Below are 22,233 nucleotides of genomic sequence, written 5' to 3' on the forward strand. Positions count from 1 at the left end.
AGCGTGACCAGAGAAGGGAACAGAGCTGGGGAAGGGTCTGGAGCACCAGGAGAGGCTGAGGGAGCTGGGAAAGGGGCTGAGCCTGGAGAAAAGGAGGCTCAGGGGGGACCTGGTGGCTCTGCACAAGTCCCTGCCAGGAGGGGACAGCCGGGGGGGTCAGGGTCTGCTCCCAGGGAACAGGACCAGGAGAAACAACCTCAAGTTGTTCTAGGGGAGGTTTAAATAGGATATTGAGGAAAATTTTGCTCACGGAAGGGGTAGTCAAGTATTGGCAGGGGCTGCGCAGGGAGGTTTAGGAGAGCCCATCCCTCAGGGCTGGAGGCGGCACTGAGTGCTCTGGGCTGGGTGACGACGTGCGGACGGGGCACAGCTGGGACTCGCTGATCCTGGAGGTCTTGTCCAACCTCAAGGATTCTGTGATTCTGTCGCTCGGGGATTCCTGTCCTGCCGGGATTCCTGTCATTCCCCGCTCTCCGTTCCCGCCGTTCCCCGCCGCTCGGTGAGGGGCCGCGCCCTCCCCGCCGCGCGGGGGCGCTGTGGCGGCGCCCCCTCCCCTGCGCTGCCCCGCGGCCGGCCCGGAGGGCGGCGGCCGCCGCCTTCCCACAACGCCCCGCGCGCCCGCCGCGTCCCCTCAGCGACCCCCGGCCCGGCCCGATCCCCATCCCGATCCCGACCCCGCTCCTGGTCCCGGCTCGGCCCCCGGGGGCGGCCGGATACCCCCCCCCCCCTCCCCGGCCCTGCGGAGCGGGGAGCGGTGCCGGGCATGCGGGCGGTGGCAGCGGGCCGGGAGGTGGGATGCTGTCGCGGAAGAAGACGCGGACGGAGCTCTCCAAGCCGGGCGAGGTGCAGGGGAAGTACGTGAAGAAGGAGACGAGCCCGCTGCTGCGGAGTGAGTGTCGGGGGGAGCGGGGGACGCCGGCGCGGGGCTCCGGGGGGCCGATCCCGAGGCCTTTGTGTGCGGGTCCGGCGGGCCCTGGAGCCGCGCGGCCTTGGCGGGGTGAGGGGGGTGAGGGGGAGTTATCCCTCTGGGTGTCCCTGGGGGTTATTTCTCCCTGTAAATGTGTGTTTAGCTCTGGTGTGAAGCCCTGGGAGATGACGGAGGGAAGATAAAACTGAAAGGAAGCCCGAGTTTCAAAGCCAGCCCTGCACGCCTTGGTTCACCGGGTGCTCGGCGTGCCCGGACTTGGTGGTTTTTGTGGTTTTTATGATTTTCTCGGTCCCCGGTTTCTCAGTTTCAGCAGGCCGCGGTTCAGGCAGTCTCCGTTGTTTTTAACTGAACAGAAGAGATCGCACGGTGAGGTTGGATGGGGCTTGGAGCAGCCTGGCGTAGCGGAAGGTGTCCCTGCGGCTCGGGCTGGAGCCGGGTGAGCTCCGGGGCCGCTTCCAACGCGAACCCTTCTGCTGTCCCGTGAATCCGTGACCCCGCTCTTTCCCGAGCGCTTGTTTTCCCGGTCTGGGCACCGTGGCATGAGATAACTGTCCCGCCAGGCAGTTGTTGTATAAAATCCCTGCGGAAGCGAACGCTGCAGGTCCTGCCCATGACTCAGCCCGGTGAGGTCGCCTGGGACACGCGGCGCTGATGCCACAGCCCCGTGGGGCTGGACGCAACACCACAGACACACACCCAAAGTGTGCCTCGCTTTAGTTTTGTTGGTCTTTGAAGACAAGCCGACACTGAAATGGGTTTGTTCGCACAATAAAAAAGTAAATAAATTTATTGCCGGCACCTTGTGGGATGCACCAGATTTTAACCGTAAGTTGTAAGGGTTTATTAATGAAAAGTAATTAATAATAGGAATAACCTCATTCCAAATGAAAGTTATGGTCTGTATTGATTTACCTGGAGGGAAGCTACTTATTTGTATCATTTTGAAAGTAAAAGTAGGGAGAGGAGGAATGTTTCACGTACTGGAGGGAGGCAATGAAATTCTAAAGGAGAAAGTGCAATCTCTCCATGATAACTTGAGAACTTAACGTGCATGGAATGACAGCGTTTTTTCTGGCTGAACTTTGTGACTTTGGGATTAGTGAGGGCAGTATGAATTCTGTTTGTATCTTGGATTCCTGTGGCCATTAACATCTTGTCGTTCCCAGTTTGTAAGGACAACATTCCCAAAGAAGTGGTAACCAGGATATGTAGATTTTCTTGACCTTTCTCATAGAGAGATACGAACCCTGCCTGATGCGGCCACAGCACATCAGTGTGGGTGGTTTGGGTTTCTTTTTTTTCTCTGCTGTGGTTTTTCTGATGGGTTTGGGGTTGGTTTGTTTGTGTGCTGACACCAGTGGGGCGTGCTGCACCGGGACGCTCCGCAGCGTTACATTCACACAGGATTTAGAGGTGCCTTAAGTGGGTGAATTCCTCAGTTTTAGCGCGTAAATCACCGCGTTCTCACCTCTCCCCCGCGCTCTCTGTCAGATCTGATGCCTTCCTTCATCCGCCACGGTCCGACCATTCCCAGACGAACCGATCTCTGCCCTCCCGACTCGGCCTCCTCTGCCTACGCGCCCGGCGGCGATGGCATCGTGTCCAGGAACCAGAGCTTCCTCCGAGCGCCGGTGCAGCGTCCCCCTCACGAGATCATGAGACGGGAGAGCAACAGACTGTCCGCCCCTTCCTACCTGGCCCGGAGCTTGGCCGAGGTGCCGCGGGAATACGGCTCCTCCTCTCAGTCCTTCCTGTCGGAGGGCGGCCCCGGGCTGGAGAACGGCGACGCCGGGGCCCGCGGTTATTACTACGAGCATTTCTACGACGCGCAGAGGAGGCGGCAGCTGAACGAGCGCCTGCACGAGGACTACAACAGGTATTATGAGCACAACAGTGACCTTTTCCAGAGGATGGCCCAGAATCATGGGAGGCACGCTTCAGGTAAGCATTCGTCGTCCTTGGTTTTGTTAAAAAAAAAAAAAGAGGATTTTTAGTGGAAGTTTGGGTGCAGAGATGGGGATTGTGTTTGAGGTGTGTAGGACAGAGCTGCTTTTTCATGGCGTTTCTGGGTGAGTAGGATTGAGGGTTTGTTCACTCACATATCCAGAAAGGAAAAACAGACTTCAACCAGGGTTGTTTTCTTAAATAAATGGAGTAAGGTCAAGCAAGTCTTGGGGTTTTTAATACCATCTGTATGTACATATGGTCAATATATCGTCCTTAGAACATCATGTAAAACTGAGAGATGAAGCGACTGACACATTATTTATAATTATATACGCATCAGTTGGTGGCTAGCAAGGAATTTTATTCGTTGGGGGACATCCCCTATTTTCATGATGTAGAGAATAACCAACAGCTCTAAATTACAACATTATTATTGTTATTACATTTTAATTATCATCTCATTATTTAATTTCATTGTTTGAATTTGACCTCAATAATTAAAATAATTCCTTATAAATAGTCGACTGGAGGAGTGACTGGTTTGCGTAATTAGCAAATGGGCATCTAATTAGTGTTCAAATTGACTTCCAAATCCTTGACTCCTTTCTTTTAGCTTTTAAAATTGTTGGTAAATATGCCTGTTTCCCCCTTAGTTTCACTGGAACTTGCCTTTGTTTCCTAAAACCAAACAGCATAAGAAAGAAGAATCCACTAAATATTACTTTTCTGAAATAGTTGCCTCTGTATTTACCCAAGGAGGAGTTTGAAACAAACGTTTCTAACCTGTAAATAAAGTACCTTCAGTATGAAATATCTTGTCACTTGTAATCTGCAAACAAAATAGTAATTAATATCTAATAAAATAAATCTCCTGTCTAAACGCAGAAATCTGCCAGGAAGAACATCAGCTTTTAATGCTGCTGACCTCGTGTGTGGGATTAGAACCTGTCAGTGCTTTGTGTTTTCTTCACCACAGAAACACTTCCATGAAAAACGGAAATGCCAGCCAGGAAATTCTGAAATACTGGGGTTTGAGGCCTGCTACTTCAATCCTCCTTTATTTTTCTAAATGTTAATGTATCTGATCTACCTGGGTTTTGTGTGCAAACCCTGCATCTCTGCCAATTAGTGCTCGTCCAGCAGTCATTAAACATTGATTTGGTGCAGGTAACAAGCACTGAGAGTGTGTGCTGGGATATTTTAGGGAGGAGGGGAGACTTCCAGAAACCAATCCATCACTTTAACCTTCAGAATTAAAACAGTAGCTGTGTTTGCTGAGGAGATTCCCAGAAATGGAGCTCTACCTTGGAAGTGGAATTTCCTACATCAAATTTTTAAAAGGAGCTCCACAGCCGTATTTTGTAATAAATTGTAGCAACATCTTCCTAAATAGATTTTTTTTTCCCTGCTGTTTGTTGACCTGTGGCCCCTTAGCCCTGGAAATCATAAAGGAGCTGCTCCTGATTGCTTGGTTTGGTCATTCGCTCTCATGCTTTAACATTTCATACTTTGAACATATTCTACACAGGTTTTGCGATGGGTGAGTATTTAATCTCATGCACTCTTAGGGAGAGACAAAGGTGAGCCTTTCAATTGCCAGTTTTTCCTTTCCTCCTTTTTTTTTTTTTTTTTCATCTCCATATGAACTCTTAAAGTCCGCTTTTCCTTTTTCTTAAAGAATTATGTGGCCCCAAATAAGAAAATTTCAGATTTTGTTACTTCCTTCATCTCACCATTAAGCTTTTTTTTTTTATTCGAACCATCCATTGCCTTCCCACCTTCAGTGTTTTCCTTGAGTTACCCAAATCTCTCTGTAATTCCTTGTTTCTTCTCCTTCCATTTCCAGAGCCTGTTGCTTTCACTGTCTTTGTCTCAATTACTTTTCTTTACTCATCTCCATTGTTGTTTCTCTCCACTGAGATGGCAGAATTACCCGATGCCTGCAGTTCCAAATGAAAAGTCTGCTTTTTTAGCTGGAGTTTGTAAATGCTGCCTTCTCCCCTTTCCCTCCCAAGGTCCCCTTGGTCACTTCTGGTGTGTTTTGGGTGCATTCCCAAGGAAATGCTGCCTGGTGAACACGAGGTGTTCCTGCTGTGGTGATATTTTCATGGTGGTCACACTGAGGTGATTTTTGGGAGCAGTCTGGAAGTGAAGAGGTGCCTGTGAATTTCAGCTGTCATTCAAAACCGAGATTCTGCTCTTTGTAATTGGGACAGAAGTTGCAAACACGATCTAGTCAAGACTTCCAAGTGTTCAGCCAAGTCTTTAGGGCAGTGCTGTGGTTTTCCAGCAGTTGTTGTTTCAGCATTGCCATGTCCTTCCTTCCATGGGCATTTCTCCTTCAAGTCACGTTTTCTCTCCCATTGTCATTCGCTTCTACCATCTCCTCCCTTCCATATTTTCATTCACTTTGTTTCTAATTAGCAACTCAGTGCTGCTGCTTTTCCTGGCCCCTATTTTCAGTTGAGATACCTCCTAATTTTGTACGTTTAGCTACCTCTGTGGCATTTCTTAAGTTTTTAATTTTCTTTTCTTTTTTTAATTATTATTAGTAGTCGTATCCTTTTCAAACTTTTAATTCTAAGAGACTTTACCTGTCTTTCCTCGCCATCTCTTTCCTCTCTTCTAGGTTAAAGTTTTGGGGAGGTCTGTGGTTGAAGTTATACCTTCAGTGTAGATTGGAACTAACTTGTAACCAAGACCTCAGAGTTATTTGTACCTGTGTGAGCGGGTAAGCTGAACCATTCTTCTGTGTCTATGAAAATTGCTGAGCTTGAAATCAACACTGTAAAGGCACTTGGCTGGTGGTGGATTTGTCAGGAGGTCGCTGGGATGTCACAGGAGAAAAAAAAAGAAAAAACCTAACAATTTAACAGAGAATCCAGTGTGCTTTTGGTTCATCTGTTAAGTTGTGCCCCTGAAAAATTTGTTTAATGTTAGAGCAAATTAAATACAAATTATGATATGAAACCCATTTAGCCATATTTTTATTTCTCGGTGTGTACACTTCCCTCATTTTTAAACAAATGGCAGTTCCTGCCCTTTTCTTCTTTTGTGCTGATTTTGCAGGAATTTTGCAGCATAATTCTTGACCCTTTCAGAGTTTTTCCTGTCATTTCCTATTTGTGAATTTGTGCTTGCTTGAAACGCCCCGTTCCCACCAACAAAAGAGGTGCTTGTGCTCAGGAAGTTCCTTCTGATGCTTTGGAGTGGGTTAGGAAGGCCTGGGACTTGCAGACCTGCCTGATCAGGAGAGTTATTGCAACTTTTTGTTAGTTTATTACGACTTTACTCTTTGAAAATTAAACAGTTTGTTCGTCTTCTCTTCCTGCTCTTCACCCCTGCTCTGATGAGGGGAAGGGAGAGGATTTTGGCATCCTGAAAAAAGGGCTCTCAGGACAGTTGGGCTAATTAAAGACAAAATACTGTTTTGTAAGATTTGTTCTTTAACACTTGGAAATTTGGGTGAAGTCACTTGTGAGGAGTTCCTGGGCTCTGAAATTTCTCTGCATTTTCTACCCAAGTGGGACTTTTCTCCTCTGGTTTTGCTCTTTCTCCTTTATGCTGGTGATGGGATTTCTCTGCTGCCCTTCCTACCTGTCCTCCAAAGGGTCTGGACTTCTTTCCAGGCAGAGTTCCCTCAGAAAAAAACCCTTTTACTGGGCTGGGAAAGCACTGGCATCATTTCCAGCTCCTTTGTTCCTTCCTAAACACAACCTCTTCAGTGGAGAACACGCAACAGATCATTCACACTTGTGACTTTATTAAGATTTTTTTAAGAGAAGGAACTTTTTGCATTGATAAAATGCACTGGAATGTGCTACTCCAAGTTAAAATTGATAATTCAAGACCTTAAATTGAAGACCCTCTATTTTAGAAATGGAAGGAAAATTAAAGCCTCAGTTTCGATATTGATAGTCCTTAAAAGCCACAGCTGAACTTAAAAACACCCCATTATACATTATATTTATATTATATTATATTATATTATATTATATTATATTATATTATATTATATTATATTATATTATATTATATTATATTATATTATATTATAGATTTAGTTTAAAATATTCTATATATATATAATATGTTATAACATATTCTATTATATCATTATAAACAGAATTATCAGAGGAGGCTTGACAAGCTCAAAAGAGATCTTTTGAAAAGATTTTATAAATGCAAAAAATTTAAATTAATTGTTGACCAACCTTGAGGTTTGATAGTGCCACACCAGAGAGTGCTCATGCCTAAGCAGGGGAAAGGAGACATTTGGAAAAAGTGGATTATTTAAACAATTCTATTTCTTGGGAAAACAGAAAGAATGATAATTTTTATCTTGTTACAACTAAAAGAGTGTGTGAGAAAGAAAACCCCGAGAGTTCCAGTGAACAGGTTCAGTTTATCTTGTTTTAGGGATCACATCCTCCATCCCAGGAAAATCCCAGCTTTTACACCAGATGTTTGTTATAAAAACTGCTCAGCTTTTCTATTTGGGATACATAAATCTGGTGCCAGCTCCTAATCCAGGGAATATCCCTGGTGCTTGCAGGAAAATCCTGCTGTGAAAATGCTTTTAGGGCTCAGAGTTTACCTGGAATTTAAACAGAAAATGTCATTCCTGGCATTTGGCCATGGAAAAGGCAAGTCCATGAATTTAGGCTGTCTTGGAATTTTCTTCTTTGGCTTATACTTTGGAAAAGATCACAGAGGAATTTGCTCTTTCAAGTGTTGTTTAGTCTTATTCTTGAAATTACAGGGGGGTGTGTGTATATATATTAAAAAATATATAAAAGTTAATTTTCCTTTTCTCTTGCTGTTCAAAACTATAGGAGGAGCTTTTTCTCTTATGTGTGTATCCATCCTCCCACAAAGGAACGTCTGAGGTTTATCAGGAAAACCAACAGACAATTTCTTTTCATCTCTAAAAAACCATTTTATAGGAAAAAAAAGTCTAAATTTTACTAAATATTGATTTTCATGCCACAGTGGTTGATGGCTTTAAGGCCCTATGAATATCAACATCTTAAAACTTCCAGCACAGAGAATATTCCAAAATAATCTGTGATACAAGGGAAAAAATGATAGTTACAACCATCAGTCAGGCCTTTGATTTCATGTCCATGGAATATTGTTCAAAACTGCTAATTTCTACATCTGTACAAGTTTATTTTAATGGTTTGGCTCTGCTGCCTCGTAAATGAAATCAAAATGGCACAAGGAATGGATAAAATATTTGTGATCTGATGTTTTGTTGTTTTTTTTTTGTCCTTTGCATCTTGGAAATTAAAAATAAGCTGGCCCTGGGAGAATCCATGTGTCAGGAGAACTTCAGTACAGAGGATGGCACCTCTTCCAAATGTTGGGAAGCATTAAACTTTAGTAAAAATAAATATCTGTGGATTTGAGGCCAGAATTTAAGGTGGAGGAACTGTAAGAAAAATACAGGGATGTGCAAGTTTTAATAGTAAACAGAAAAATCCTGATTTTTTTCCCTCCCTAGTCAAGTTTGTGTGTTCAGATCTGCTGGCACTGGTGATTTAACAGTCACTATTTACAACATCCCAGAGGTTCAGTTAATTGGGGAAAATCCTGGATTTGTTTAGCCCAAGCACAGCATTTTCAAGAAGCTGAAATGTTTCTATTTTGTCTCTGGCATGAGGGGATGAACCAGCTTTACTCCCCCAGCCCTCCCAAAAATCAGGAAGCCTCCAGGATGTTTCTTTTTCTCTGGAATTAAAATCTAGGTTGTCAAATCCCAATTAAAGATGGACACGGGCATCAGCTTCCCTTTAAAATGCTGACAAATAGGTAAGTACTGACACAAGAGGAAATCCTTTAAGGCCAAACAGTTCAGAACATGACAAGGCTGGAGAAAGATTTATGGATGAGCACAAAGCTTTAACCATCAGTACTCAGGAGGATGTTTGTGAGGGGGGGTTTAATTTCTTTTTTATTTATCCAGTTGGTTTGGAGCCTTCCTCTAACTTTATTTTCAATTATTATTATATTTTGTTAGGATATAGCTCACCCAGATTTCAGAGGAGAGAGACTCTGCCTTTCCCTTCTCTGACCAAACAACCACACAAAAATGTTATTCCTGAAAAAAGAGGAGGAGGGAGTATATTCCTGTCAGTAAATGTGTGGGGGGTGATTTCTGACTTCTAAAAAAGTGGGAAAAGTGGCTCCCAAAGCCCTTCTGCTGGCTGTGGGAAATAGTAACACACAAACCCTGGGGATAATGGGATTGAACAGATGCATTTGGCCGTGGGATGAAAAGATAATTGGAATTTTCATTAGAACTAGATAGTGTTTAACTGTACAACTGTGAGGGACTGGAGGGAACTCCTTAAAATGATTTTGAAAAGAGAATTGAATTTAGCCCAGCACATCCAGGAGGTTGAGAATTCCCAGGGATGGAAAGAAACCTGCAAAATTCTTGACTGTGTCACTGGGTTTTTGTGGTTGGGTGTCTTGGGGGTGTTTTTTAAATGAATTTTCTATATTTGCTCATCTGGCTTTTATTTCACCCAGCTTCCCAAGTATCCCTGGGAAGGGATGGGACAGGAGCTGTTCCTGTAGTCATCTTTCACCATCCAGCTGCTAGTTTGTAAAAACTCCCTGTGTGTGTTAACAACAAATCACAAATTCCAAAGTGCTGAGGAGCAACCTCTTAAATTTAGTGCTGGATAAATCCCAGAAGTGCTCTGTTTCCAGGGAAAAGGTGGGAATTTCATCAGCTCTTGGACCCCAGCCCTGCTTGTCCTTCCTCTCTTGCTCTGGCTCCTCCTCTTGCTGGTCTTGACTGGTTCACCTGAAAAGCTTTGTTGGGACTCAGTGATTTTTCTGGAGAGTTTTAATTTCTGACTTTAACTTGAAGGAGAGCTATAGGGGTTTTTTTGTTGCTGATAAATGAAGCAGCCATAAGAAATTTTTAACAGAAATTACAATTTCCGTAAATCTTTACCTAACCCCTGATCTCCCTTTGGGTTTTTTTAGGCATCGGCAGAGTCGCTGCTACATCTTTAGGAAACTTAACAAATCATAGTTCTGAAGATTTACCTCTTCCTCCTGGCTGGTCAGTGGACTGGACTATCCGAGGAAGGAAATATTACATCGACCACAACACCAACACGACCCACTGGAGCCACCCCCTGGAGCGCGAGGGGCTCCCGCCGGGCTGGGAACGCGTGGAATCCGCAGAATTCGGAGTGTACTACGTGGATCACATCAACAAAAGGGCTCAGTACAAACACCCCTGTGCTCCCAGGTCAGCTCCCACCCCCCTGCTCACCCTGGGGTCACCTTAGTCCAGTGGCTTGGGTTCTGTAACCAAAAAGAAAAGAAAATTTATTCTATTCCTTCTGTTGAAACCCACCTGGGGAGGTGTTTTTTCTTTATCTGTTGTAACTCCAGGAGGGAGGGCATGGCTGCCTGTCTGATAACAAGCCAGCTGTTAAACCGAGTGGGGCATTGTTTCTTATCTCTGCTCACCCTCCCGTTACCTCCATGGGGATATCTTCTGTTCATTGGCCTTTAGGGCTCACCAGTGACAGGACACATGACAGCATTCCAGTGTTCCTTATCTCCTCCAGTGGGATATCTCCTGTTAATGGGCCATCAGGGCTCACCATTCACATGACATCATCCCAGTGTTCCTTATCTCCTCCATGGGGATATGTCCTGTTAATGGGCCATCAAGGCTCACCTATCAGACGACACATGACATCATCCCAGTGTCCGTTATCTCTTCCATGGGAGTATCTTCTGTTAATGGGCTGTCAAGGCTCACCAATCACATTACATCATCCCAGTGTTCCTTATCTCATCCAGTGGGATATCTGCTGTTAATGGGCCATCAGGGCTCACCATTCATATGACATCATCCCAGTGTTCCTTATCTCCTCCATGCGGATATCTCCTGTTAACGGGCCATCAAGGCTCACCAATCACATCACACATCACATCATCCCATTGTGAGATGCTCCACCCAGGGAGGAGGAGCCAAACCATTTCCATCTAGATAAAAAGGAGTCACAAGTGTCACCAGACATCCAGTGTTCCCATGGGACTCCCAAAGGAAGACTGGACCCATCTCTGGACTCTTGGCTCCACAGCACCATCCCTGCTTTCCAACAGGACCACATCTGCCACTCCAGGAGGGCTTACATTCCAAGGGAGATTCCAATCTTCCCTGGCAGATACCTGTCTGTCTAAACCAGGACATCAGTTAGGGGCAAATACAACAGGCACAAAAGAAAAAATCTTATTTTCAGTTTTGCCCTATTTCAGCTTTGCTGGTTCTCAGTAGGATTTTTAGCAGAAGTTCCCGTTTTGTCTCATGTTTCTGAAGTTTAGACGCAGGATGTTGCTCCTCAATCAAACAAAGCAGCTCTGCAGCTGTCAGTAAAACAGCAGAGTTGCTGAGGACAGAATTGAGCTGTAAACTGAAAGGAAACTTGAGCTGATGTGCCTGGAGATGCTCTGAACATCTGAAACGTGAATTAAGGCTTGTCTGGGATGAAAATGGGCATTGCAGCTACTCGTCATTTTGGAGTAAAATAAAATTAATACACACCAAACCCAGTGTTAATTGTTAATACACACCAAAATCTAGTAATTAGTTGTCAATATGCACCAAATCCATCTGTTAATTGTTTATACACACCAAATCTAACAGTTAATTAGTCAATATGCACCAAATCCAACTGTTAATTGTTAATACACATCAAATTTACAATTAATTGTCAATATGCACCAAATCCATCTGTAAATTGTTTACACACACCAGATCTAACAGTTAATTGTCAATATGCACCAAATCCAACTGGTAATTGTTTATACACACCAAATCTAACAGTTAATTGTCAATATGCACCAAATCCAACTGGTAATTGTTAATACACACCAAATCTAACAGTTAATTAGTCAATATGCACCAAATCCAACTGTTACTGTGAATTTCTGCTGCTCAGCCTGTTCTGCTGATACCCAGGGAGAGGAAGTTCTTCAGCTTATGGCACAAAAGATCAATGTATGGGGATGTCTTTATATGTACTGACTCTGAATACATCTGTTCTAACATGTTAAATGGTGGATTATATGAACCGATACCTTTTAAAGCGTTTTAAAACCAGCTCCAGTGCTTTGCTGTGCTCTGCTGGGTGGGGCTGAGGTGAATTGCACCAAAAGAGCAGCAGTGCAGGGCAACACCCCTGCTGAGATTGCTCCACCAGCCTTGGCAGTGCTGAATCTGTGTGTAAGGTTGAGAAATGACTGATGAATTAATGAATTAATGATTGCAGTGTGCCTGGAGCTGACCCCTGTCCTTGTCCCTTGCAGCGTTCCCCGTTACGATCAGCCGCCCCCCGTGTCGTACCAGGCGCAGCCCCCGGAGAGGAGCCAGGCCCTGCTGGTCCCTGCCAACCCCTACCACAGCGCTGACATCCCTGACTGGCTGCAGGTCTATGCCAGGGCTCCTGTCAAGTGAGATTCTGCCTTTGCTTTTGCTTCTTTTCACACTGAGAACAACAAAAAAACCTGAATTTCCACGGCTTGTGCCGTGTTTGGTTTTTAGCTGCATCAGGGCTCAGGTTGGCAGCGTGAGGGAGTTGGAGCAAAAGTTTGTCAGATTAATTTGCTTTCTTTCAGGCATGGCATGAAGTGATCACTTCTTGCAGCTCACACAACTGGCAGAGAGTGAAGGATGTGTTTTGCTTTCAGAGTATTTACAGGAGTGGTACCACGTGCTCAGAAAAATATGTGAAACATTTTTAGGGTGGAACTTCCTCATGTCTCTTTTATTTCTTTTTAAACAGCACAGCTTTTCCTTCACCTTTAAGAGTTTTAAATCATAGAATCGTGAAATGGTTTGGGTTGGAAGGAACTTAAAAATCTTTCAGTTCCAATCCCCTGCCATGAGCAGGGACACCTTCCACTATCCCAGGCTGCTCCAAGCCCTGGCCTTGGACAGTTCCAGGGATCCAGGGGCAGCCACAGCTTCTCTGGGCACCCTGTGCCTCCCCACCCTCACAGAGAACAATTTCTTCCTTAAATCCAACATAAATTTACCTTTTTCCAGCTTAAAGCCATTCCCCTTTTCCTTCTCTCTTTCCAGCTCCTTTGGAGCTCCTTTAGGCCCAACACTGGCTGATATCTGTATCTCTATTTCTGTATTTCTGTTCAAGACATTGAATTAAAAACTAAGGGGTAATAAAAAGCCATTTTGTCAAATAAAAAAAAACACAAAACTGTCACAGGAACAAGGAGTCTCCTCCAAAAAAGGGTTTGAGTCAGCATAAGGAAATGAGATTTTCTAATGGGTTCAGCTCTGCAGAGCAGTAACACTGAACAGAAAGCAATAAAAATCCCCAAAATGGTTTAATAATTATTAAATCATGTGCTGCTCATAAAGAGAATGTGGAGAAACTCAGTTTTACAGCAGCGAGGTCAGTCTGTAACTGCACATTCAAGCTGTGGTGGTCAGTGACTACCACTAAAAAAAATTCTCTTCTTTTATTACCTGCTCCTAGGAACTGCAATTTGAATGAGTTTTATTACTTCTTGTGACTGCTGGCTTTGCCAGCAGCCCATAAAGATTTAAATTGCCCTAAACTCCCCCAGTACACTGAGGCTCCACTCTCAGTTCCTGTAGCCTGTAGGATTTGTTTCCTAGAAATACTTCCAGGTTTTGGCTGCAAACCCATTCCTTTATTGAGGTCTTTGTTTTACATCTTTGATTGACATCCAGACAATGTAAATTGAAACAGTTCAGTCTCTGTGTTGTTTGGATTATTTTGGATATTTTCTTGAAACTTGAGAAACAAATGAAACAGTTCATCAGGGATTTCTTTATATCAAGTAGGCTGAGACAAATTTTTAAATTTTTAATTATCAGCACAGTTTTGCACTGAAATCATTGTTTTTATTTTGTCATGATTTGATACTTAGCCCTGGCACTGTAAGTCAGTTTAGCTGTAAGGCCCAGTTGTTTTTGTTGAGACACGTAGATAATTATGGAAAAAATGAGGAATGTTAGATTTTGTTTTAACAAATTCCTCTAGAGCAGAAGAATTAGGGTTAGAAAAAGCCTGGTAGAGAGTCCAGTAGGTGTTAACCAAAATAATCTCTATTTGTAGCAAAAAATTCCTTCCTGTGAGGGTGGGGAGCTCCTGATGAGTGGGAAAGGAGAAAGAGGGAAAGGTGGAGTCCATGAGGAAACCCTCAACCTCTCCTTTGTCAATACAGAGCTCCAACTCCAAACAGCTGCAATTTATTATTTCTCCTTTTTTTTTTTGGGGGGGGGGGGGGAGGAAATGATTTTTAACAATGCAACCCTGTAGAAGCTGTGATAAGTTTTGATGGAATTCTTAAAATTCCTCAGAGCATTTTTGGAAGTCACCTGCATGTCCTGGTGCTTCTCTGATGCCTCTGGAATGTGACCTTTCAGTGGGGAATGTGGTTTATTTCCAGAAATTCACTCCACTGAGGTGAATCCATCTTCTCCTGTGCCTCAACTGCATCAAGTAACTCCATCATTCCACGAGTTTCTCCTGTTCTGGAATACCCAGAGCAGTTTCCAAGCGCAGGGAATCAGATTGTGGGTGGATTGTGTGAGGGAAAAGCAGGAAAGGAGGGTGGAACCTCATCAGGGTTTGCATTAAACATCTATTGTGGGTTATTGCTGCTAATTAACCAAGAGGGGTTAATTGGAGAGGCCAGTCAGACAAGAGCACTCGTTACAGCTGGATTGGGAACAGCAGATTGGGAGGCAAGGCCAGCAGTGTCCCATCTTGTGGGAGGGACCTGCGCTGCTGAAATAATTCATTTTGCTGTGTTACTCTGATTTTAACAGATGTTCTACAGTCGATATTCCAGGTGTGTTGTTAATGGAATTGCTGTCCAATGCTTCCACAATGCATTTCCATAGGATCCCACAGTGGTTTGGTGTGGAAGGGACTTTAAACCATCCCATTTCCCCATGCCATGGTCACACCTCCCACTGTCCCAGGCTGCTCCAAGCCCTGCCCAGCCTGGCCTTGGACACTTCCAGGGATCCAGGGGCAGCCACAGCTTCTGTGGACACCCTTCAACCCTCCCAGGGAACAATTCTCTCCCAATCTCCCATCCATCCCTGCCCTCTGGCAGTGGGAAGCCATTCCCTGTGTCCTGTCTCCCTCCAGCCCTTGTCCCCCAGCTCTCCTGGAGCCCCTTTAGGCACTGAGCTCTCCCTGGAGCCTTCTTCTCTCCAGGCGAACATTTCCTGTATTCCTGGAGTTCTTTGGTGTGTCAGGAGGGATTCTCCCATTTCCCTGTGACGTTCCACCAGCCCATTCCCAAACTGGCGACCTCAATGCTGAAGAACAGGCTTTGAAACCCCTCGTAACGCTGCCGTTCGCACGCTCATCCCCCTCAGAAACGGGGATATTTGGGATTTGAAGGAGGTGGTGCTGCACCAGTGCCGCTCCACAGCGTTCAGAGCAGCCCAGCCCCGCCGAGGGGATGCAGGTGACACACACCTCATGCGTTTTGAGCTCAAACCCCTCCCGGAGACCAAACCCCCTCTGCCCCCGTTCTCTCCCCGCAGGTACGACCACATCCTGAAGTGGGAGTTGTTCCAGCTGGCCGACCTGGACACGTACCAGGGCATGCTGAAGCTGCTGTTCATGAAGGAGCTGGAGCGGATCGTGAAGCTGTACGAGGCGTTCCGGCAGGCGCTGCTCTCCGAGCTGGAGCAGCGGCAGCAGCGGCAGCAGTGGTACGCGCAGCAGCACGGCGCCAACTACTGACCCCACACACACACACACACACACTAACTCTGAAAGGAAAAGTGGCTTTTTTTTTTTTTTTTTTTTTGGAAAAGGCAGCTTATTTTTGTTGACGTTGCACCTTTATCCTCTTTGAGTATTTTTCTACGTGTATTACGTGTTGTTTGTAAAAAAGAAAAGAAAAGAAAAAAAAGGCGGAGATTCGGAGATTCGTTTGTTAATCTTTTTTGTTTGTTGATCTTTTTTGTTTGTTTGTTTGTTTGTTTTTCCGTGCCGGGAGTAGTTTGTTCTGTCCTGAGAAACCAGCAGTTTCATCGGTTCCCTTGGTCCTTGATCTCTTTCCTACCAGTCGGCTGCAGTATTAAAAGCTGGCTATGTATTTTTGTTTTTTAAGGCCAACAGATGCAACTGTCGTGTCCTGGCTTCCAAAAGCTGTCCAAACCCGGATGCCTCGTGCAGGCTGTTTCCCTTGGGGGATTTGGGATCCCTCTCCTGAGAGAGCTCTGCTCTTTGTTTACAGCTTTAATGTACAGAACCAACCCCGGGCCTGTTCACTCACACCAGGAGCTGATTTCACCCTCTGGATCCGAGCCTCAGTTGCCTTATTTTTTACTTTAGCTCCTTAGTACTCCAGATTTACTCCTCATTTCCACGCAGATTACTCGCAGGGGGTACACTTGTACCTCCCTAAAGACCAAGATCTCTAAGCAGAGTGGTTTTGATCCTGCATTTCCCAAAACCTGACCCGCTCCAGTGGCAAGGCAGTGGCATTGTCTGACCCACTGTGTCACCCCACGGGGAAAATCAGGGCTGCAACAGCAATTGCTGTTTTCATTAACGAGCTTTTGGCTTAAAGCTCCTCACTTGGGGAAAATTTTTAATTGTTACCCTTTCCAATAATTCCATTTCGTTCATTAATTGTCCTGATACGTTATATTTATGGGTTCTTTTCAGTGCAATAAACACTGCAGACAAAAAAGTACATTTCTTGTAAATCCTCTGAATTCAATAAAAATCATTTTGTTCGATGAACGGAGGGTTTGTGTGACTGGTTTGTGGCCTTTCAGAACATCAGAAAAATCGTTCTTACCAGCAGTAAAAGCCCCATGGGTTTGAGATAATCAAAGCTCTTGAGCTCTGGGTCTGTCCGTGGGTGAATGACCCTCAAAACACCGACTGAAATCTCAAATCAAACCGAACACATTAAAAAAAAAAAAACCCAGAGGAGAAGCTCTTGCCCAGGTAATGAAGAACTTTTCCCTGTAGAACCGACTTCTTAGGAACCAAAAGCAAACTTTAATAGTCCTGACAATAAAAGAATAGAACTGTACCACACGTCCTATGCACTATCATGGATAAATATGTACAGGAATACAGTGAAACTTCCTCCAGCACAGCTACAAAGTGACACTTGGTGCAGACAAACAGAAACGGCCGCGTTCCTCACAGCACCGTTAACAGACCATTAGCAGAAGTGCCCTTACAGTGTCTGATAAAGCAAGTTAATACATTTTAATTATGTTTACGTAATTAAACAGTTAAACGAAGGGGAAAAAAAAACAGTGGTTACATGTTAAAACTTCTTCAAGTACCTGAAATAAATCGGCTTTTGGATAAGCTTCGGCTTTTTTTTTTTTTTTTAGTTGCGGTATCACGTAACTTATCGTTTCCTCAGTGGTGGCTAATTAAGAAGGGGAGGGAAATAAGGCTTCATAAATGAGCTGGGAGTCGCTGGCTATGACAAACCAAAGCTCTGGGCTGCGGCAGTGCCGTATGTACACGGGGACAGGACACATCCATGCCGGCCCTGCCCCGGCGGGACCGCTCCCCCTGCTCCCGGCGGGCTCGGGGACGGACACGGGGTGAGGGTGGCGATCCGAGAGGAGCCGTCCGCGCCTGGGCCGTGCACGGCTGGAACTCGCCGGGACTGCGCCTGTGGGATCGCTCCTTCCTTTCCTACACCTTCTTCCTGTCGGAGCCCTCGGCGGGCTCGGCTCGCGGCGCGGGGAAGGCGTGGTGGTACAGGTGTCTGTGGGTGGCGGCCGCGCTGTACAGCTTGTACAAGGCCTGCGGAGAGACACGCGGTCACTGAGCAGCCCCTTCGAACAGCCAGGGAATCCCAAACCTCGGCAATGCCCATCCCAGGGAATCCCCATCCCAGGGAATCCTGATCCGGCTCAGCCCACGCAGCCTGTTCTGGTTCTGCCCACCAGCGCGGTTGGGACAAGCGCCCAACACACAAAGGGCTTCAGCTCACGGGTTTAGGGGCTGAGGGAAGGGCTGGAGCTGTGCCAGGGGAGGTTTAGGTTGGATTTCAGGGAAAGGTTCTTCCCCCAGAGGGTGCTGGGCACTGCCCAGGCTCCCCAGGGAATGGTGACATTCCCAAAGCTGCCAGAGCTCCAGGAGTGCCTGGACAGCCAGGGATGCCCAGGGTGGGATTGCTGGGGGGTCTGTGCAGGGATGATCCCTGTGGGTCCCTTCCAGCTCAGGATATTCTGTGGCTCTACAATTCCAATTTTTCAAGCACCTCACCCCCCTCGAGCTGTATTAAATCAATGTTTGGACTATGAGTGAGGCATTAGGGGGGCGTTTTCCCCTGCTTGTTTCACACACAGTTTTGATTCCTGCAGCCTCAGCCTTTGCTTTACCCCTCCAGGCAGCTCCGCAATTGCATCGGCCCGAGGGCTGGGGGTGGGACAGGTAATTGTGCCCATCATTTTTTCTGCAGATAATGAGGATTTTTTCTGATTTTATCATTTTCTGTTTGTTCTGGAGCCAGATCAGGCTCAGAGGGGCGGGAGTGTCTCCGGGGCTGCACTTCCCACATGGACGCAATGGCAGAGCAGCCACAGGGCTGGGAGCAGCTCTGATCCCAGGGGGTGACGGGTGAGTGTCTCCGGTCTCAGTGCAGGGTGTCCCCAGCAGTGCGTGTTCTGTCACCAGCTGTGAAACCAGGCGGGGCCATGTTCTTTATCCCTTCCAGGACCCATCCTCCCTCCGGGGGATATCTGCTGTCCATGGGCCATCCAGGCTCACTGCAGGGCTGATACAATCCCATCATCCCACGGGGAGAGGCTCCACCCAGGGGGAGGAGCCCAGCATTCCCGCCTGGATCAAATCTGGCGTTCAGAACAGCAGCACAGCCTGTGTGCACTGGATTCCCAGAGGGAGAGCGGACCCATGTCAGCACCACTGGAGCCTTCTCCAGGATCATCTCTGCTCCAGCAGAACCACATCTGTCACTGCAGGAGGACTGGGTTGGGCTGACACCAACACCCTGACCAACAGGGGTCAGCTCCTGTCCTGACTCTGGCAGTGGTTTTTTGTACTACTGCATTATTTTAAAATTTTTCCTGGTAGAGAACTGTTATTCCTATTCCCATATCTTTGCCTGAGAGCCCCTTAATTTCAAAATTATAATAATTTGGAGGGAGGGGGGGGTTACATTTTCCATTTCCTTAGCAGATGCTTGTCTTTCTAAACCAAGACAGCAACAGCCCTCGTGTCCCTCCCTGCCTCCTCCCCACCTTTGTCCCAGAGCAAATGGCACAGGAGGTGCCAGGACACGGCTCTGGCTGCAGAGGACTTGGTGTGACTGTCACAGCTCTGACATTCCCATTTCAAATGAACTCGATGGGCAAGGAAAAAACCAACCCAAATCCCACCAGTTCCTGCCGGGGATCACTGGCAAGCCAGGATTAGCTCTGGAAGGGGTGGGAAGGGGCGGCTGAGCAGCAGGGACCCACACAGTGACAGGGTGACGAGTCCCTTGTGTGCTCAGGGGGTGAACGAAGCAGGAGAGGCTGAAGGGGCAACGAGAAGGAGGAGGGTGAGATGCCCCTAGAGATGTCCCACAGGATGTTGATCACATCCCCAACGGGCTTTTGGGAACAGAAGTGGTGTTTTGGGATTGTCTGGGAACACAGTGGACAGGCGGAGGAGACTTCACGCAGCTTCTCTGCTTGTCTTCCTTGAAAATTCACCTCCAAGCCCCATGTAGGAGACCTTGCAGCGCTTTGTGCTATTTTAGAGAGTTTTGTGATGCCAAACCAGTCCCACAGCGCTGATTTTTACGTGACGGGGTTTGTTCAACACCTCATCCCCAGCAAATCCTGTGCTCCGCCTCTTAGTATCCCTGAGGTACCAAAGGGCTGCTGGGGAGGGATGAGGGCTGGGATGGATTTTAACAGCTTGAATTGCTTCTAAAGGAAGAACTCAGTGGCTCAGGAGGTGACACTGGGTTTTGGTGACACGGGAAAACATGGGAATGTTTCCTGCCACACATGGGCCACGCTGGGGAGGCACATGGATACAGAGCTGGAATAAATAATGTCCTTGTGCAGGAAATTTGTGTTTTCTTGGTTTAATCAGATCCTGGAACATTCCAGGAGCTCACACTGGGATCCTGCAGTGCTGGGCGGGAAGAGCACAGGGAGCTGGGCACACAAAGAGCTCTGATCATAAATCAGAATCCCAGAATGGACTGGGCTGGAAGGGACCCCCACAGACCACTGACTTCCAATCCCCCTGGAATAAGCAGGGACATGTTTCACTATCTCAGGTTGCTCCTAGCCCCCGTGTCCAGCCTGGCCTTGGACACTTCCAGGGATCCAGGGGCAGCCACAGCTTCTCTGGGCACCCTGTGCCAGGGCCTCCCCACCCTCCCAGCCAGGAATTCCCAATCTCCCATCCATCCCTGCCCTCTGGCAGTGGGAAGCCATTCCCTGTGTCCTGCCCCTCCATCCCTTGTCCCCAGTCCCTCTCCAGCTCTCCTGGAGCCCCTTCAGGCCCTGCCAGGGGCTCTGAGCTCTCCCTGGAGCCTCCTTCTCTCCAGGGGAACATTCCCAGCTCTCCCAGCCTGGCTCCAGAGCAGAGGGGCTCCAGCCCTTGGAGTATTTCTGTGGCTCCTCTGGACTTCTCCAGCAGCTCCACATCCTTCTGATGCTGGACCCCAGGGCTGGAGGCAGCTCTGCAGGTGAGGTCTCACCTGAGAGGGGCAGAATCTCCCTCTCTCATCCAGGTTTTGCTGTTCCTGGAAGGGCTGAATAGGAACCATTTCCCCTCGGAGCAGCTCCCCTGCCACGCTGGGAGAGCAGGATTGTGTTCCATGCGCTGCCCAGGAAGATGCTGGGGGGTGAACTGTGCCTCCTGGGCTCTGCGTTCAGCTTAATCCAATGTGGGGTGGTTTTTTCCCCCCCAAAAAACAACACCCACACCAATTCCAGCAGCACGGAGAGGCCTGGCCAGCCATGGGGGCTCCTCTGCCTGCAGCTGCACAGCTGGTGCCCAAAAACCATCTGGGGTGTGGGTCTGACCTCCTGGCACAACAGGAAAACCCCCAAACAGAACTGATGGGAGAAAGGTGAAAATCTCCATCGTGCCCTGACACTCCCCACCCAAACCTCTCTCCCACTTGGCTCGTGGAGCTCAGTGCCCACACCCACACCCTTCCCCAGGCATGTGGATGCCAGGGAGCAGCCCGAGGCAGCAGCTGCTGCCCAGAGCCCTGGTGACTCCCATCCTCCAGCAGCCCAAACGTGCTTTTGGGGCCAAGATGATTTCCCAGAGCCAGGGCAGGGCTGGCCCCGGCAGCATGCAGAGAACGAGAGGCACTTACCTCATTCGTGCTTCCCTGGGAGAGGCATTTGGGAAAGGGGAGACAGAAAGAGAGAGAAACAGCTCTGTGGATCTCAGTGGCCATGGGAGCTCATCCCTGGGGTCTTCATCCCAAACTGGACCCCTCCCTGCTCTGTCCATCCCTCCTGCTCCCATGGGTCGGAGCTGCTGGCTCGTGGTGGGCAGAGTCACCCACCCCAGCACCTCCCCTCTGCCCACAGCTCCCTCCTGGGAGAACTTCCCCTCTGCTTGGAAAGCCGGGAACAGCTCCAAGCACTTTACCCTCTTTATTTCCCCCCCAGCGGGACGTGTCGCAAGTGGGCAGCACCTCTGGCTTCCTGCTGCCCGTGTCCTGTCCTTGCTGAACTCCCGCTGCTTCCTGCACTGGGATGGGCTCAAATATTCCAGCACATCCCAAGGGCTCCTGGGAATTGTCCCTGGGCAAAGGGGGTGCTCAGGTGCTGGGAACAGGGCAGCCAGGATGAATCCACCTGGGACACCTCTCTGCTGAGCAGCACCACCGGGATGAAGGAACATCAGTAAATGCTGCTTTTATTTCCCCCCAGAGCTGCAGGGTCAGCTGCAGCAGCACAGGGAAGCAGGGGAATGTGCCTGCTCTCCACGAAAACCTCGCTGGTGGAGGAAAAGCAGGGAAGGGGAAGGGCCCTTCCTGCCAGCAATGAGAGCTGGGATGGCTCCTGAGGGATGAGCTCGCCCAGCTGTGCTGTGGGAAGAGCAGGAGGGCACTGCAGCTTTTTTGGCTCTCTGGCCACAGGGATTGTGCCCCTGGGTGGGAGGGGGAGTCTCTGTGGGCTGGGCTCTCCCTTTTCTGCAGTGGGAACGGGGAAGGGCTGCAACGGGACATCAGGGTCTGGTGCCAAGTCAGGCAGAGCCAAGATCTGGCCCTGACCTCTGGCAGAGCTGGGAGAGGAAAAATCCCTGCCCTGAAGCCGGGGAGAGCGATGGCAGCAA

At 47.7% G+C, this 22,233-nt stretch overlaps 2 protein-coding genes across 4 annotated transcripts in view; one reads left to right on the forward strand and one right to left on the reverse strand.

Annotated features, from left to right (window-relative positions):
• The first annotated feature begins 604 nt into the window (after positions 1-604).
• SAV1 (salvador family WW domain containing protein 1) lies at positions 605-16,677 on the forward strand. 2 transcript variants are annotated; one of them, XM_066189167.1, is made up of 5 exons: positions 605-889; positions 2,420-2,869; positions 9,878-10,148; positions 12,221-12,364; positions 15,465-16,677. In XM_066189167.1, exons 1-5 carry the CDS (start codon positions 796-798, stop codon positions 15,664-15,666), a joined length of 1,161 nt encoding a protein of 386 aa, XP_066045264.1. In that variant the 5' UTR covers positions 605-795; the 3' UTR covers positions 15,667-16,677. The 2 variants fall into 2 exon arrangements, with proteins under 2 accessions (XP_066045264.1, XP_066045265.1); XM_066189168.1 differs by lacking the exon at positions 605-889 and adding an exon at positions 1,493-1,753.
• A 241-nt stretch (positions 16,678-16,918) lies between these two features.
• ATL1 (atlastin GTPase 1) overlaps positions 16,919-22,233 on the reverse strand; it is a 29,328-nt gene continuing 24,013 nt past the window's right edge. The window contains exons 13-14 of one of the 2 annotated variants that reach the window (XM_066189165.1): positions 21,263-21,277; positions 16,919-17,712 (exon numbers count right to left, since the gene is read on the reverse strand). In XM_066189165.1, the coding sequence (XP_066045262.1) occupies positions 17,602-17,712; positions 21,263-21,277 (126 nt within the window). In that variant the 3' untranslated portion in view covers positions 16,919-17,601. The remainder of the gene's footprint in view (positions 17,713-21,262; positions 21,278-22,233) is intronic. The other variant, XM_066189166.1, reaches the window with a different exon arrangement.

This window comes from Chamaea fasciata, unplaced genomic scaffold, assembly GCF_029207755.1.
Source record: "Chamaea fasciata isolate MVZ Bird 193981 ecotype frontalis unplaced genomic scaffold, bChaFas1.0.hap1 SCAF_7, whole genome shotgun sequence".
Taxonomy (NCBI): domain Eukaryota; kingdom Metazoa; phylum Chordata; class Aves; order Passeriformes; family Sylviidae; genus Chamaea; species Chamaea fasciata.